Source organism: Rhinopithecus bieti, unplaced genomic scaffold (genome assembly GCF_001698545.2).
Source record: "Rhinopithecus bieti isolate Rb0 unplaced genomic scaffold, ASM169854v2 scaffold_27016, whole genome shotgun sequence".
NCBI classification, from domain to species: Eukaryota; Metazoa; Chordata; class Mammalia; order Primates; family Cercopithecidae; genus Rhinopithecus; species Rhinopithecus bieti.
The window spans coordinates 1060967-1075518 of record NW_016812222.1 but is presented as its reverse complement, the minus strand read 5'-3'; the positions used below and the strand labels follow the sequence as shown (position 1 = coordinate 1075518).

The window sequence follows — 14552 nt, the reverse complement described above, 5'->3', positions numbered from 1 at the left end:
GAATCCCCGGGAATTCGCTGTAATTGGTCAAAGGCTACATTGTGTAGTGTGAGAAATCAGGACGTGAGGAAAAGGTGGGCGGGAGACACCAAAACACCCACGCCCCAGGGCCCACTATAAAAAGCACATTTAAAAACACCAGACTGGAAAAGTTTTATTATTATTATTATTATTTTTTAAATAGCAAAAGCGAGTCCCCCCAGGAGGCGCGCTGCAGCTGCGGCTGTGGCGGTTCCCAGGTGATGTCAGTCCTGGCCAGGCGCCAGTCCCGGCCCCTTGGAGACGGTCTTGGTGGGTTCAGCTTGACTGTTTTTCCTTCCTGAGACTTGAGGACACCTTCCTGTCTCAAAGAAGGAAGCCTTTCCAGGGCTTTCTGAAAGCCAGGGGCAGGGGAGGCGGTGGGCCTGGGCTGCAAGGGCAGAGAGAGGCAGGGAAGATGGGTGGGGGTGGGGAGGAGTGGGGGCTGCCTCTGGGAGGAGAGTGAGGGTGGAGTGAGCAGAAGACAAGCCTGGCTCCTGGGTGGCTCTTTAGCCCTCCCAGCCGGGGGCGCGAGGGGGTCTGCTTCTTGGGAATCCAAGACCCGCCTCCTTGGCCCCATTGCTTCTCAGCCCTGGCTGCTTCCTGGGGAGGCCCCTGAGTGGGGTGAGGTTGGGGGGTGAGAGAGGTTCCCACAGAGTTCCCAGTTGGTCAGTGTCTTTTCTCCCTCCCTGAGCCCTAGGCCCACCCTTTCTTCTTATGGTTAAAGGCTCTTTGCCAGTATCTTCCAGGCCAAGCGCGGTGGCTCACGCCTATAATCCCAGCACTTTGGGAGGCTGCAGCAGGCGGATCACCTGAGGTCAGGAGTTCAAGGCCAGCCTGGCCAATATGGTGAAACCCTGTCTCTACCAAAAATACAAAAATTAGCCAGGTGTGGTGACGCACTCCTGAATCCTAGCTACTCTGGAGGCCGAGGCAGGAGAATCGCTTGAACCTGGGAGATGGAGTTTGCAGTGAGCCGAGATCATGCCACTGCACTCCAGCCTGGGTGATGGAGCGAGACTCTGTCTGAAAACCAAACCAAACCAAACCAAAACAAAACACCCAAGACTCTTTTCCAATATCTTCCAAACTGGGTTTTCTGCAGATGGGACGATCCACAGAGCTGGGGTTGAGGTCCAACTCTGCACTCCTGACCGTGTGACCTCAGGCTGGTCACTGCTTTTCTTTGAGTGCCAGCTCTGAAACGGATTAGGTTGGCCTTACAGGGTGGTTATGCAGAGTGAGTGAGACAGAACAATGCCTCTTGTTCCTTCGTATCTGCTGAGCACCCACAATGTGCCAGCGCCACCCGGCACTCGGGATGCTGGGCATTTGGCACAGAGGCAGCAGAGCAGGGAGGTGAAGAGAGTGGGCTCTGGACCCAGCCTCTGTCCACATCCTGGTTCTGTCCTTTGGTGGCCATATGAGGATAGTGACAGCCCCTATCTCACTGGTGGTAGAGGAGTAAATGAGTTACAGGTCTTGGAACAGTGCCTGGCACTGAGGCAGTAATAGGCAAAGTAAGTGTTTGCTTTTATTTTCAACTTCTGTCCAACTAGCCTCATGTTGCTTTGACAGCTTCATGGGGCTGCTCCGGGAACTCAAAGGAGATATGTTGGGGATTCAGGGTTTGTGTTTAGGGAGACCCAGGTCCTGCAGGTGCCCCATCGTTCATACTGATGCAGGGGTGGCCTGGAAGCTGCAGAACCATTCACACTTGGCAAAGCCTTCTTTCACCTTGGAAGCATCATTCCTAATGATGACCCAGATCTCGCAGCCGTGCATTCCCACGTCTTAGAAGCACCCATCCCATTTTTATGATTTGCTCAGAGCCTGCTTTTTCAGCAGGCCATAACCTCCATGAGGTCGGGTACTACATCTGGCTTATTCTCTGATCATCCCTGGAGCCTTGTGTGGTTCACGGAGAAGTTCAAAACATGTTTGTTGACTGACTTACTGACTGACAGACTAAGTCTGCCCGCCTTATGTCGGTCTACAATGTTACACTCTATCCTACGCCTCCTGCTGAGTTTTACATTCCTGCTGTGATGCAGGCCATGGGATCTGGAGCTAGACCCCCTTAGTTGGAATTCTGGCTGTGCCATTGCCTAGCTGGGTGACCTTGGCCTTGGTTTTCTAGCATGTGAAATGGGGATGGCAACAGTACCTACCTATGTGGCTTGTTGCAAGTGAGGCCATCTCTGTACATCACTCAGAGAAGTGCCTTGGCCTAGTCAGTTCTGTCAACATCAGGACTAGGCACGCACCTGGTGAGGCCACGTGGGGGCGGTGGTTGAGAGCCCAGTGGGGTCTGCAGCTAGAACATCTGATTCAAATCCACTAGCTCACCAGCAACTGTGTGACCTTGGCCAGGTTCTTTAACCTCCTTGTGCCTCCATTTCCTCATCTATAAAATGGGGAAATAATAATACATATCTAACAAGCTTTTGAGCAAGCTGTATTTATTTATTTATTTATTTATTTATTTATTTATTTATTTATTTGGAGACAGGGTCTTACTCTGTTGCCCAGCCTGGAGTGCAGTGGTGCAATCTTGACTCACTGCAACCTCCAACTCCCGGGTTGAAAGGATTTTCCTGCCTCGGCCTCCCGAGTAGCTGGGATTACAGGCATGCACCACCATGCTTAGCTAATTTTTGTATTTTTAGCAGAGGTGGATTTTCGCCATGTTGGCCAGGCTGGTCTCAAACTCCTGGCCTCAAGTGATCTGCCCTTCTCCACCTTCCAAAGAGCTGTGATTATAGGCATGAGCCACTGCCCCCCGCGAAGCTGTATTTATTTTATGAAAAGTGCATAGCCTAGATCTGACACGTAGTAGGTCCTCAAAAGAGTCAGGCATTTTTCCAAGCCATTCAGAAAAAAACAACTCCTAGATTTTACCAGCTTTCCCTCCCACAAGGCCAGTCTGTCCCAGCTGACAAAGTTGCCGGCTGCGCTGACGTGAGGAAAAGCAAGGGCCAGAGAGGGGCAGACGCCCGCCCTGGGTCACACAGGAGCAGTGGCCAACCTAGAATAGGCTAGGTCTCCTATCTACAGCCTGTTCATCCTTAGTGCCTCCCTGGTTTCCAGGCCCTGCTGGCCTGCCCTCTGACCCTAGCCCCCTGGGAGCTCTATCCCAGGCCCGTGGGGTCTGCAAATCTGGTCTGGATTAGACACGCTGGGAAGCAAACGCCAGCCCCGCCAGCCGGCTGCCCAGTGGGACCTGTGCTCACAGCTGCTGAGGCTCACAGGGACATAAATCATGGTGGCAGGAGGCTCGGGGGCTGGGACCACCTTAGCCTCCTAAGGGGCACAGGGGCCTGAGAGTCATGAGCAGAGACACCTGGGTCCACTGGGGATATTTTCCATCCTCTGTTGGATAAGCTAAAGCCAGGGTGCATCAGAGGGGGCCGGGACACCATTTGGCAGGCCTCGCATCACAGCAGGCCAAGATCTCAACTTCTTTTTAACTTTTCATTTTACAATCATTTACAACATGCAGAGAAGTGACCAAAGTGGCGTGGGGAACTCTCATATACCCTGTACGCAGATCCACCTCATTTTAAGTTTGTCATATTTACTCCATCCTTTTCTCTCACACACATATTATTTATTTTTCTTCTGAACCATTTGAGAGAGCACGTTACCCACGTCATACTTCTCTCCTCCTTAATAGTACTTGAGGATGTATTTCTTTTTTCTTTCTTTCTTTTTTTTTTTTTTTGAGATGGAGTCTCGCTCTTTCACCCAGGCTGGAGGGCAATGGTGTGATCTTGGCTCACTGAAACCTCTGCCTCCCGGGTTCGAGCAATTCTGCCTCAGCCTCCCGAGTAGCTAGGATTACAGGTGTCCACCACCACAGAGTTTCACCACGTTGGCCAGGCTGGTCTCGAACTCCTGACCTCAGGTGATCTGCCCGCCTCGGCCTCCCAGAGTGCTGGGATTACAAGTTGAGCCACCATGCCCGGCCTAGGATGTATTTCTTAAGCACAAGGATATCCTCTGACACAATCAGGGTGCTGTTAGCAAATATAGAAAATTTAACTTTGATGCAATACCTTAATCTATTCTTCATATCCTAATTTTGTGTGACCATGTCTCAAAAAAAAAAAAATTGTCAACTCTACCAAGAAGGTCGCCTGTCACATTTTCCCCTCTGCAGTACAGGATCCAGTTCAAAGTCATGCATTGCATTTACCTGTTCAGGTCTAGACTTGATATCACAACTACACAAGGTAAAATATACAGTCATAAGAGACACAGATGGGGTTGAACAAAGACATCCATCTTCATATGCACATCCCACGAACCAATGTTTCTAATAACGCATCATGCTCCTGGCTGTGTGGAGGTAGTTAAGAGTTAACTTGCCAGGCCAGGCACAGTGGCTCACACCTGTAATCCCAGCACTTTGGGAGGCTGAGGCTGGAGGATTGCTTGAGCCCAGGAATTTGAGACCAGCCTGGGCAACATGGTGAAACCCCCCCAAAATAAAAAATTAGCTGGGCATGGTGGTGCACACCTGTAGTCCCAGCTACTCAGGAGGCTGAGGTGCTAGGATTACCTGACCCCAGGAGCTGGAGGCAGCAGTGAGCCGTGATTGTGCTACCTGCACTCCAGCCTGGGTGACAGGGTGTGACCATGTCTCAAAAAAAAAAGTTAACTTACCAAATATGCCATAGTCTTCAGCACTCTGTTTTGTAGTGCTTTATTTTTTAAACTAATAAAAGCCTCATAAAATGGAAGTGGCCTGGGACAATGAGGGGAACCTGAAGTGCTGTGGGTGCCCAGGGCTGGAGGAAGAGGCCCTGTGTTCTCAGCCCTGCTCAGCTCCAGATGCTGTGCAACTGTGGCCCATCACCGCTCTTCTCTGAGCTTCAGGTTGCCATGGGTGACCTCTGAGGCCTTCCTGCCCATAATTGTGGAGTCAGAGAAGAGAGCCCTGCCTGGCAAGGAGGGAGATTTGGGTTCTTGGTGTCTCAGCGGGGCCAAGGACCTGCTGGGGAACCACAGGCAGGTTGCCTTCTGTCTTGTCTCACTTTCTCCGTTGTGAAATGAACTCTGAGATTATTCTCGTGCTGACGCTTCCTGTGTCAACACTTGGGGGGAGAGTGTATCCCTTTGGGGTCCAAGGTGGCCTGGCTGAGTTGGTCATTCCAACCCCTTCAGTCCTGGATTTCTTTTCCCTGAGCAGCTTGACTCCTCTGGCTGCAAGTTGGCCTGGAGAAGCTTGGCTGGCCTGGACCATCCTGGAGGTGATGGGCATGCTGGGGGAGTGGACAATGCTAAAAAATGTTCCCCAGAGGAGGTGCCTATATATGCAGACCACACCGGTGCTTCTCCCCGGTCACGTGTGTGGGCTGACCTTGCAGCTCACAAAGGCTCATGGGCATTAACTGTCCATTACCAGGAAGATAGCAAGCTGCAAAATATGCATAATGGAGTACCATGCAGCTACAAAAAGGTATGCAACAGCTCTGTGAGCAACTGGGGTCTCCAAGAAGTATGGTTAAGAAAAAAAAAATCCAAGTGCAGAGAGGAGTGTGCAAAATGCTACCACCTGTATGGAAAAACAGTATCTATGTAACTTGCCTATATATGCAGACCATCTCTGCAGGAATCCATAGGATCCTGGTTACCTGAACATGGTAATTGCCTCTAAGGACTGGAGCTGGCTGGCTGGGAGAGAATACTTATTGTCAGTTTATTCTTTTTTGTGTCTTTACAAGGGAAAGACCCAGTATGGGTAGACGTGCAAGAGGGGCTGGCTCCTGGGAAGCTGTGAATTGCATTTCTTGATCTCCATGCTGGGTATACAGGTGTGCTCAGCTTGTGAAAACCCATTGATTTCAAGTACACCCTGTGCACTTTCCTGAATGTGTCTTATACTTCCATAAAAAGTGTAAACTTGGCTGGGTGCAATAACTTATGCCTGTAATCCCAGCACTTTGGGAGGCTGAGACAGATGGATCACCTGAGGTCAGGAGTTCGAGAGCAGCCTGGCCAATATGGTGAAACCCCATCTTTACTAAAAATACAAAAATTAGCCAGGTGTGGTGGTGCACAATCTGTACTCCCAGCTACTTGGGAGGCTGAGGCAGGAGAATCGCTTGAACCCAGGAGGTGGAGGTTGCAGTGAGCCGAGATCACACCACTGCACTCCAGCCTGGGTGACAGAGTGAGATCCATCTCAAAAAAAAAAGTGTAAACTTAGCATGGTTTAAATGATTGTGTTGTGTATGTGTGCGTGTTTAACGAAAATGCTGCAGAGCTGGGCGCAGTGGCTCACGCCTATAATCCCAGCACTTTGGGAGGCTGAGGCATATCGCTTGAGCCCAGAAGCTGGAGACCAGCCTGTGCAACATAGTTAAGAACCTGTCTCTACAAAATAAACAAATAAATAAAATTAGCCAGGCCTGGTGGCATATGCCTGTATTTCCAGCTACTCCGCAGGCTGAGGTGGAGGATCACTTGAGGACAGGAGGTTAAGGCTGCAGCGAGCTATGATCGTGCCACTGCACTCCAGCCTGGGTGACAGAGTGAGACCCTGTCTCAAACAAAACAAAACTTGGTGGGATTATAGTCTTCACTGTGGTTGTCTTTGGGATGAGTGATATTTCTAGAGTCTTGTAGCATTTTGCATTTATTTTACAATGAAAACACAGGCAGAGAAACCTATAAATTTTTTTTTTCAGAAACAGTAATCAGTATAGAAGCTTTCTGGAAGGACACTCAGGAAGCTGCCTCTGGGGAGGGGCCTGAGGGAGGTCTGTACTTTTCACTGCATACCATTTGATACAACTTGGATTACTTACCAATGCAAACGGTATAGTAAAAACTATCTCACAAAGCAAAACAAATACTTCTCTTTCTGTTCTAGCTGCTCTTACTAGTTAGAGATTGAGCCAGGGAGGCCCAGAGGGGTCAAGCAACGTCTCCGGGGTCACCCAGCAAATCTGGTGGCGGAGTGGGCCTCTAGCCAGAGCACCCAAGTGCTCTGCCCCCACTCCCAGGTTTCCTGCCATTGACAAGGCCACAGTCCTTTTCCTGTGGCTTTGCCAGAGGCTGGCTATACCTGGCCAGGGTAGGCGCAGGGAGAGCAATGTGCTTTCCTAATCAGTTCCCGAAGGGGGAAGCACAGCCGCGCTGGGACACAGGATAACCACGCCAGTGTCCCTGGAACAGCAGGGAAGTGAGGTAGAGGGTGCTTGGAAAGCTCTCCTGGGTGGGGGACCCTGGCCCCCCGGGGCCCTCCTTCCTCTACTTCTCACACCAAAGGAGTTAAGTGTGGTGGTTTCATGGCCTGCTCCAGCCTAGGGACCGGCAATTCCACAACTCCCTTGATCTCCCCAGGCCTCGGTTTTCATCTGTGAGGAAGACCAGGTTGGTCGGGCTCATTCCTGTGGCGTCTGGCACAATGCCTGGCACACAGAGGGTATTGGCAATCTGTTTGTCAATTTGCAAAACGGGAGCCACAATTCAGGCTCAGAGGGTCAAATGCAGGGGAATGGTTAGAGGCAGAACAGAGGGGATAGGAATGTGGACTCTGGGGCCAGACTTCAGTCAGTAAACATGAAATGGATCACTTGAGCTCAGGAGTTTGAGACCAGCCTGGACAGCATATGAGACCTTGTCTTTAAAAAAATAAATTAAAAATAAAAGTGTTGTTAAATAAATAAACTGTTGAGATAGGCATATGAATGCACCTTACTGAGGAGAGGGTGGCTGCCTGGCTGCCCTGGCCTTTCCCTGGCTCTCTCACCCTCAGGCCTCTCAAGCTTCTCTGATCCTCACCTCACAGGGACACAGCCCCAGCCTGAGAGAGCGAAGAACTCCTAGCTGCACTGATCAGCTGTACCCATCGCTGTCTCTGCTGGGTCTACAATGGGGGAGACACCAGCCTTCACCTCCCAGGGCTCCTGGGAATGTAATCGGGATAACAGGTGCTGGCTTTCCACCTGGATCATCTCCAGGGCAGGGAAGAGGCTGCACTGGGCTTCAAAGGTGGACGGACTCAGGGTGTCACCGTATCACCCTGCCATGTGCCTCTGGGTGTCATTGGTCTTCTAAGTCATTTCAGATAACACAGCGGTAGGAATATTCCCCTTTAGCATGCACTCATTTGCACCTGTGGAAAACCACATGCCTTGTTGGTGATAGCATCAAAGAGGGATTGAAGGATGGCACGTTCACAAAATGGAATAATAAGCAGCTCAGAAAGAAATGAAATACTCTTTAGGTACTGATTTGGGATGATACCAAGTTAGATTAAGGAAAAAAAGGAGCTGAAAGTGTGTACGAGGTGCTGTCATTTGTGTATTTGCCTGATCATTCATAGCGAATGGGACATCACAGGAAACTGGTGCCCTAGGCTGCTTGCAGAGAGGAGAGCTGGTGGCCGGAGGACAGGGGCAGGGAGACTTTTCAACACATATCCTCTGGTACCTTCTGAATTTTGAACCGTGTGAATGAAATGAACACAGTCCTTATTCAAAAATAAATAAAATTAAGATTTCTTTACCAACCATACCAGACACCTAACAGTTGTTAAGAACATCTGATAAATAGCAGACTGAGGAAAGTTTGGTTGTGGCTCGTGGAGAGGGGGCTCTGCCTGTCTTCCCCAGCCCCACCCCTCCAGGGCTCAGGGCAGCCCCTGGAACATCTGTGCCTCTCTCTAAGTCCAGGGGAGGGCCCACCTCTGACCTCCAATGTCCACAGGCCCCTCCTCAGCTCAGAACGACGTCTTTTATTTAAAAATAGCTTTTATTTTAAACTCACCAATTCTCTCTATCACAGACACTCACACTCACGCACAGACACACACATACACCCTCTGTCACCAACAGTCTGTTTTTCCAAAAGTTCTGCCTTGTCTCTGACCAGCCAGAGCTGGGCAGGCTGAATGGATCCTCACAGTTCTCCAGGATCGGGTGGAGATGTCCCGAGGGCCCTGCCCAGAGTGTCCTGGACCCAGGCCATGGTCCCCTGGTCCCCACACAAAGAAGGGGTGGGCTCGGCTCCTGGGGTCTCCTTCCCTGTACAGCCAGTGGCTGGCTCCTGGCCTCCTTCTCCAGGGTCCAGGCTCATCTCCGCGGCCCTCGAAGGGGGGCCACCCCCCTCACCTTCAAGCAGCTGCCCCCCAGGTCACGACGGCCACCCTGCAGAGGGGGAGAAAGAGTATAAGGAGGTTCGATTAGGCCAGTGTGAACACTAACCTCTGTATCCACCAACAGGGATCCTGATAAATAAATCACAGTTCAGCCACACGATCAAGTTCTCTGCAGCAGAAAGCAGAAGAAACCTTTTATGGACTGATACGGACTGCTGCCAAATGACAATGTTTAAGGACAAAAGCAAGGGGCAGGCTGAATGCGCTTGTGTGCTGTGATTGCTGGAGAGAAGTGCACGTGGGAAATTGTGAGTGGGTTTCTTCAGAGAGGAATTTGATGATGGAGAGAGGATGGGAGGGAGGCTCTCTCATGCTATACTTTTTTTTGAGACAGAGTCTTGCTGTGGCCAGGCTGGAGTGCAGTGGCACAATCTCAGCTCACTGCAACCTCCGCCTCCTGGGTTCAAGTGATTCTTCTGCCTCATCCTCCCAAGTAGCTGGGACTACAGGTGACCACCACCACGCTTGGCTAATTTTTGTATTCACACTATATACTTTTTTACCTTTTCCATTTCTTTCCCATATGATCTGTTGCTTAAAAAAAAAAGATCCAATACATTTTAAAGCATAGTATTTTACATGGGCAAAACCAGCACAGCCCGCAGTGGTCTTCCCCCTGCCTGACTGCATGCCTAGTGGCTCATTCTTCCACCTTCAAAAGGGGACTGGATTTCTGGCCTCCTTGACTTCCTTCAGGGCGTCCCCCTTGTCAGGAATGTGCTCTCAGGTCTTGTCTCCCTGGAAAGGTTTCTCAGTTCCTAAATTGCCTAGCACTTCCTGTCTTTCTGGGGACATTCCATGGGGATGAATCTCAGAAGGACAAGGCAGGGTCTCTCCTTTGTCCCACCATCTGGACTGGGATCTCAGGGAATGGTAGGGAAAAGGATTTCTTCACTCTGTGGTCCCATTTCCAGCCTGGGCTCTCTTGGACCGGGACCTGACTTGGAGCAGGCACCAATCAATGCTGCCTGAATTAAGTGGCAGCCATTGGAAGATGGGCTAATGGTGGCAGTCCCTGAAATCATCAGTCCCTACAGGGGCTGTCTCTACCAGCTCTTCTCATTGATATTTTCAGACTGGACACATGTGTTTCATCCTCACCATAAGCCAGAGAGGTCACAGATGTTACAGCACCCCCTCTTTTGAGGCCTCCAGCCACTGAGTGACTGGCCCAGAGGCACCCAGCCAGTTGTAAAAGAGCTGGGCTAGAAATCTATGTTGTCCAACAATCTGTCTTGTTTCCAGGACACGACAGTGTCTGAAATCCCACTGTAAATGCTCATTGCCCTGAGCCTGGCTAGATGATGATGGAACAGGCAGCTTTCTCAGCCCACTTAGAGAAACAGCTGACCATCTGGGAGCTCTGCCCCCTGCCCCCTCCACTCCCAGGTCCAGGTTGGGGCAGATCCATCCAGATGCGAGCCCAACCTCCCTCGAGGCTCTTGCAACCCAGGGACAACATGTTCACTCACAGGCAGGGCTATTTTGAGGGCTGAGGCCACAGTCCCAGCAGAGCCTGGGGCTTGGGCTTCTCAGACAAACTCTGGCAGGAGTGGTTGAGAAGGGCAGATGGGGAGGGGGTGCAATATTAAGGTTGAATTAGAAAACTGGCTCTCCCCTCTTTTACTCTTTAAGTCCTCAGGGACAGGGAGAGCTGCCCGCTTCCACCCCAAGTCTAGAGGTCACGTGGAGACCTGGGGTCCCAGAAGAATGCTGGGACTGTTCACCTCCCTGAACCTCGGTTTCTTCATCTACGAATTGGGGACAAAATGATTTTACTTGCCATCTCAAGGTGCAGTCGAATGTGAATGCAGCTGTGTAAGCTGCTAAGTGTGCTTAGAAGAGGTCCTGACAGCCGGGTACAGTGGCTCATGCCTGTAATCCCAGCACTTTGGGAGGCTGAGGCAGGCAGATCACGTGAGGCCAGGAGTTCGAGACCAGCCTGGCCAAACATGGCGAAACCCCGTCTCTACTAAAAATACAAAAAATTAGCCAGGTGTGGTGGCCGGCGCCTGTAATCCCAGCTACTTGGGAGGCTGGGGCAGGAGAACTGCTTGAACCCGGAAGGCAGTGGCTGCAGTGAGCTGAGATCATGCCATTGTACTCCAGCCTGGGCGACAGAGCGAGACTCCGTCTCAAAAAAAAAAAAAAGAAGTCCTCACAAGACCCCAGTTTGTTTGTCCCTTAGGAACTTAGCACCAAGGGTCTTCAGGAAGCACCATGGTTAGGAGTTGGGTTTAAGTGAGATGGACCTAGGCTTCGATCCCTACTTTGCCAAGGGCCAACTACTGCACCTCAGGCAAGTGATTTCATCTCACTGAGCCTCAGTTTCCCCCCCGTAAAGGGGAGTTAGTTTATAGGATCACACAAGCTAACATAGGATTACACAGGCTAATCTAGGTAAAGCCTTGGTACAGTGTTGGGAATATAGTAAATGTTCGTAAGTATTACTATCAGCATCATCTACTGAGAGTGCCTCCTGGTCCCAGCTACCCTCTGGGTATACCAACAGGGGAGAGCCTTACAAGATGATCCTGTCCGATCCTCACCCCCAGGTGACAAAGGGAGAGCAGGGCAGAGACAAGAACCCCAGTTCCACCTCCCACTTGCTAATTCTACCACAGAGGGCCACACCTAACCCCTCCTTCAACAGAAAGATGGTACAGGGAACTGTTTCCATGGCAACCCCAATTCCAGACTGGCCAGGATGGGAGGGAGGTGGTGGCTCAGGGTAAAGGAACAGGGTGTTGGGTCTTAAAGCTCTCTGGCCCCCCAAAGCTCAGAAGGGAACAAGAGCTCCCCAAGACAGCCAGTTTTCTTCCAGCAGAGTCCTCAAGGGGCCATAGCTGGCCAGGATCGCCCCTCTCGCCTATTCCCAGAGGAAACCATGGGGTTGACAGCATTGTTTCTATAGCCAAATTTGGCTGGGTTCTTGGTCCCATAGACAGATCCCAGGGAAGCAGCCAGGCCCAGGGGAGTCCCCTGTGAGCTGTGGGACAGGCCTGAGACCTACAGAGAAGTCCCCCAGCCTGCCTGCTGTGGGGGTGGACACATGACAGTTACAGGGACTTCCCCCTGTAACCTATCCCAACACCCTGTCTCAACCAGGCAGGCCTGAGTTTGAATCCTGGTTCCATCACTGACTGTGTGTCTCTGCGCCACTGTCAGCTCCTCTAAGCAAGTGGGGATAACCGCAGCGCCTCATTCTTGGCTGTTGCAGTATTTTAATAACTCATCAAAAGTGCTTAGCACAGATCAGTGCTCATGAAGGCTGCTGTCACTGCTGTTACTGGCCATTGTGCTCCCCCTCTGCACTCCCGCCACTTTTAGCCTCTTCCCTCTTCCTTCTCTAGGCCTCAGCTCTTGCTGTATGCCCCAATCCTAGAACACCCTTTCCATCGGCCTGTCCCTGTTCTAAAGCATCCTTCAGAAATGTGACACAGAAACCCTGTCAGCACTCACCCTGGGTTGGGGGCTTCCTCTGGGCTCTGAGAATCCCTTTGTGCTTCCCCTCCCCCACCATCAGACCACAGCATCCTCATCTTCATCTCCCTGCCCTGACCCTGGGGCTGCACTGTCAGGTCCTGACTGGTGGATGGGTAGGGACCTATAACCTGCTTCTCTGGGGTTCTCAGAGCCAACAGCAGGCAGCTGTCGGGTAGCTAAGGGTTGCTAACTGGAATGAATGGGTGAAAGGCAGTCAGGGAGTATCCCTGAGGGCCCCTTCAGGTCTTCCCATCCCAGGAAGCCTTAAAGGCCCACTCCTGGCTTCTCAGCCCAGCCTGGGGCACTGACGGGCCCACAGCTGGGAGCAGCAGGGACCATGGAGAGGGTACAAGCCTGAGGCTAAGAAGACGGATTCAGGGCAACTGAGGCAGCCAAGTGTTGAGAAAGCAGGTTGGATGTCTGATGAACCAGAGAGAGGGTGGTCTCAGGCCAAGATGCAGAGGCCTCCGCAGAACAGGGTGGAGCAAGGTACCACGGGGAGCTGTGAGAACCAAACAGCAGGGAGTCAGGGGCCTAACTCCAATTCCCCATGCCCTTCCACTTGACCACCAAAAGTCAGTACTCTCTCATGCTCAGTTTCCCCGGATGCAAATGGTAGCTGCTGGAATACAAGTTGTTAGACAGGCTTCTTTACTGTCGGAAAAGCCCAGGCCAGAAAGGCACAGGGTCTGGGGATGAAGTAGGTTCCTTGGGGCCTGGGCAAGGTTTCAGCCTAGAGGCCACCTCTGCTGCCACACAGCCCCCGCCCACCCCTACCAGCCTGGTCCACTTCCTTGCCCAGGACACATTGCAGGAGCTGCACACCAGCTCCCTCCAGCTGAGCCAAGAGTGCCCTCTCCCAACACCATGTCCTTTGGGGGGCTGGGGGCTCTCAGGGGGCCCCTTCTTCACTCCTACTGCTCATCCGCTGGGAACCTCAGGCTCTCGGTTGGGGGTTTGTGGCCTCCTTTCTTCTCGGTCTCCTGCTCTTGTGTTAGATCTCAGGACAGGGGACAGTTACTTCAAGGTGGGGGCAACACACACCGGGCAAACCTAGGGCGAGCACCCCGGCTTCCCAGCTGAGTAAATATGGGCAGGTGATTCCATCTCTGATGCTCAGATCCTCATGAGGATAAAATGGGCAGAAAAACTACCTGCCTGAAGGGATTCTTGTGAAGGCAAAAAAGTGGATGTGGAGCGCATCAGCACAGAGGAAGACTCAATAAAAGATGGACTTTGTTATTCCGTCCTCATGCCGTCTTCCCAGCAGGAAGGAAGTACCAGCACACCTTTCGTTGGAGGGGATATCCCACACTGAGCAGTTAAATCAGACCCGAACTCTGGGTTTTCCTGCATCCTTTCTGTTTGGGGGACAGGACATTAAGTCAGTGGTTCTGTTCCACACCAGACCCTGGGGTTGGGGAGCCGCACCCAGCACGAATTCCACGTCGCTTTCCCCTGGCCTAGTTGGGGCCGCTTCCCGGAGAGGCAACGTCCCCCGCCTACCCCGACCCAGTGGTCGCAGTGAGGGACGCAGCACACTCACCCCCTTGCGCTGGTTGCTGAGACAGAAGGTGCAGATGGAGCGCGGCTGGCGGCCGCCGTCGGCGGCGGTGGGGACGGCGCTCTTGGCACTGCCGGCGGCGCGGAAGCACGGTTGCCCGTCGTCGGCCGAGTCGCCCAGCAGCAGCACGTTGGCCAGGTGCGCGATGTAGCTGGATGCCAGGCGCAGCGTCTCGATCTTGGACAGCTTGCGGTCCACCGGCTCGGTGGGGATGAGCGTGCGCAGCGCCGTAAAGGCCGTGTTCACGCTCTGAGTGCGGTCCCGCTCCCGCGCGTTGGCCGCCTGCCGCTGTCGCACCACCACCACGGGGCC

General features: G+C 52.2%; 1 protein-coding gene across 1 annotated transcript in view; it reads right to left on the bottom strand.

Moving 5' to 3' along the window:
* Positions 1–8765: 8765 nt before the first annotated feature.
* TCF15 (transcription factor 15) overlaps positions 8766–14552 on the bottom strand; it is a 7665-nt gene continuing 1878 nt past the window's right edge. Inside the window, exons 3-4 of the mRNA XM_017895691.1 lie at positions 14223–14551; positions 8766–9179 (exon numbers count right to left, since the gene is read on the bottom strand). Coding sequence (XP_017751180.1) covers positions 9105–9179; positions 14223–14551 — 404 coding nt within the window. The 3' untranslated portion in view covers positions 8766–9104. The remainder of the gene's footprint in view (positions 9180–14222; position 14552) is intronic.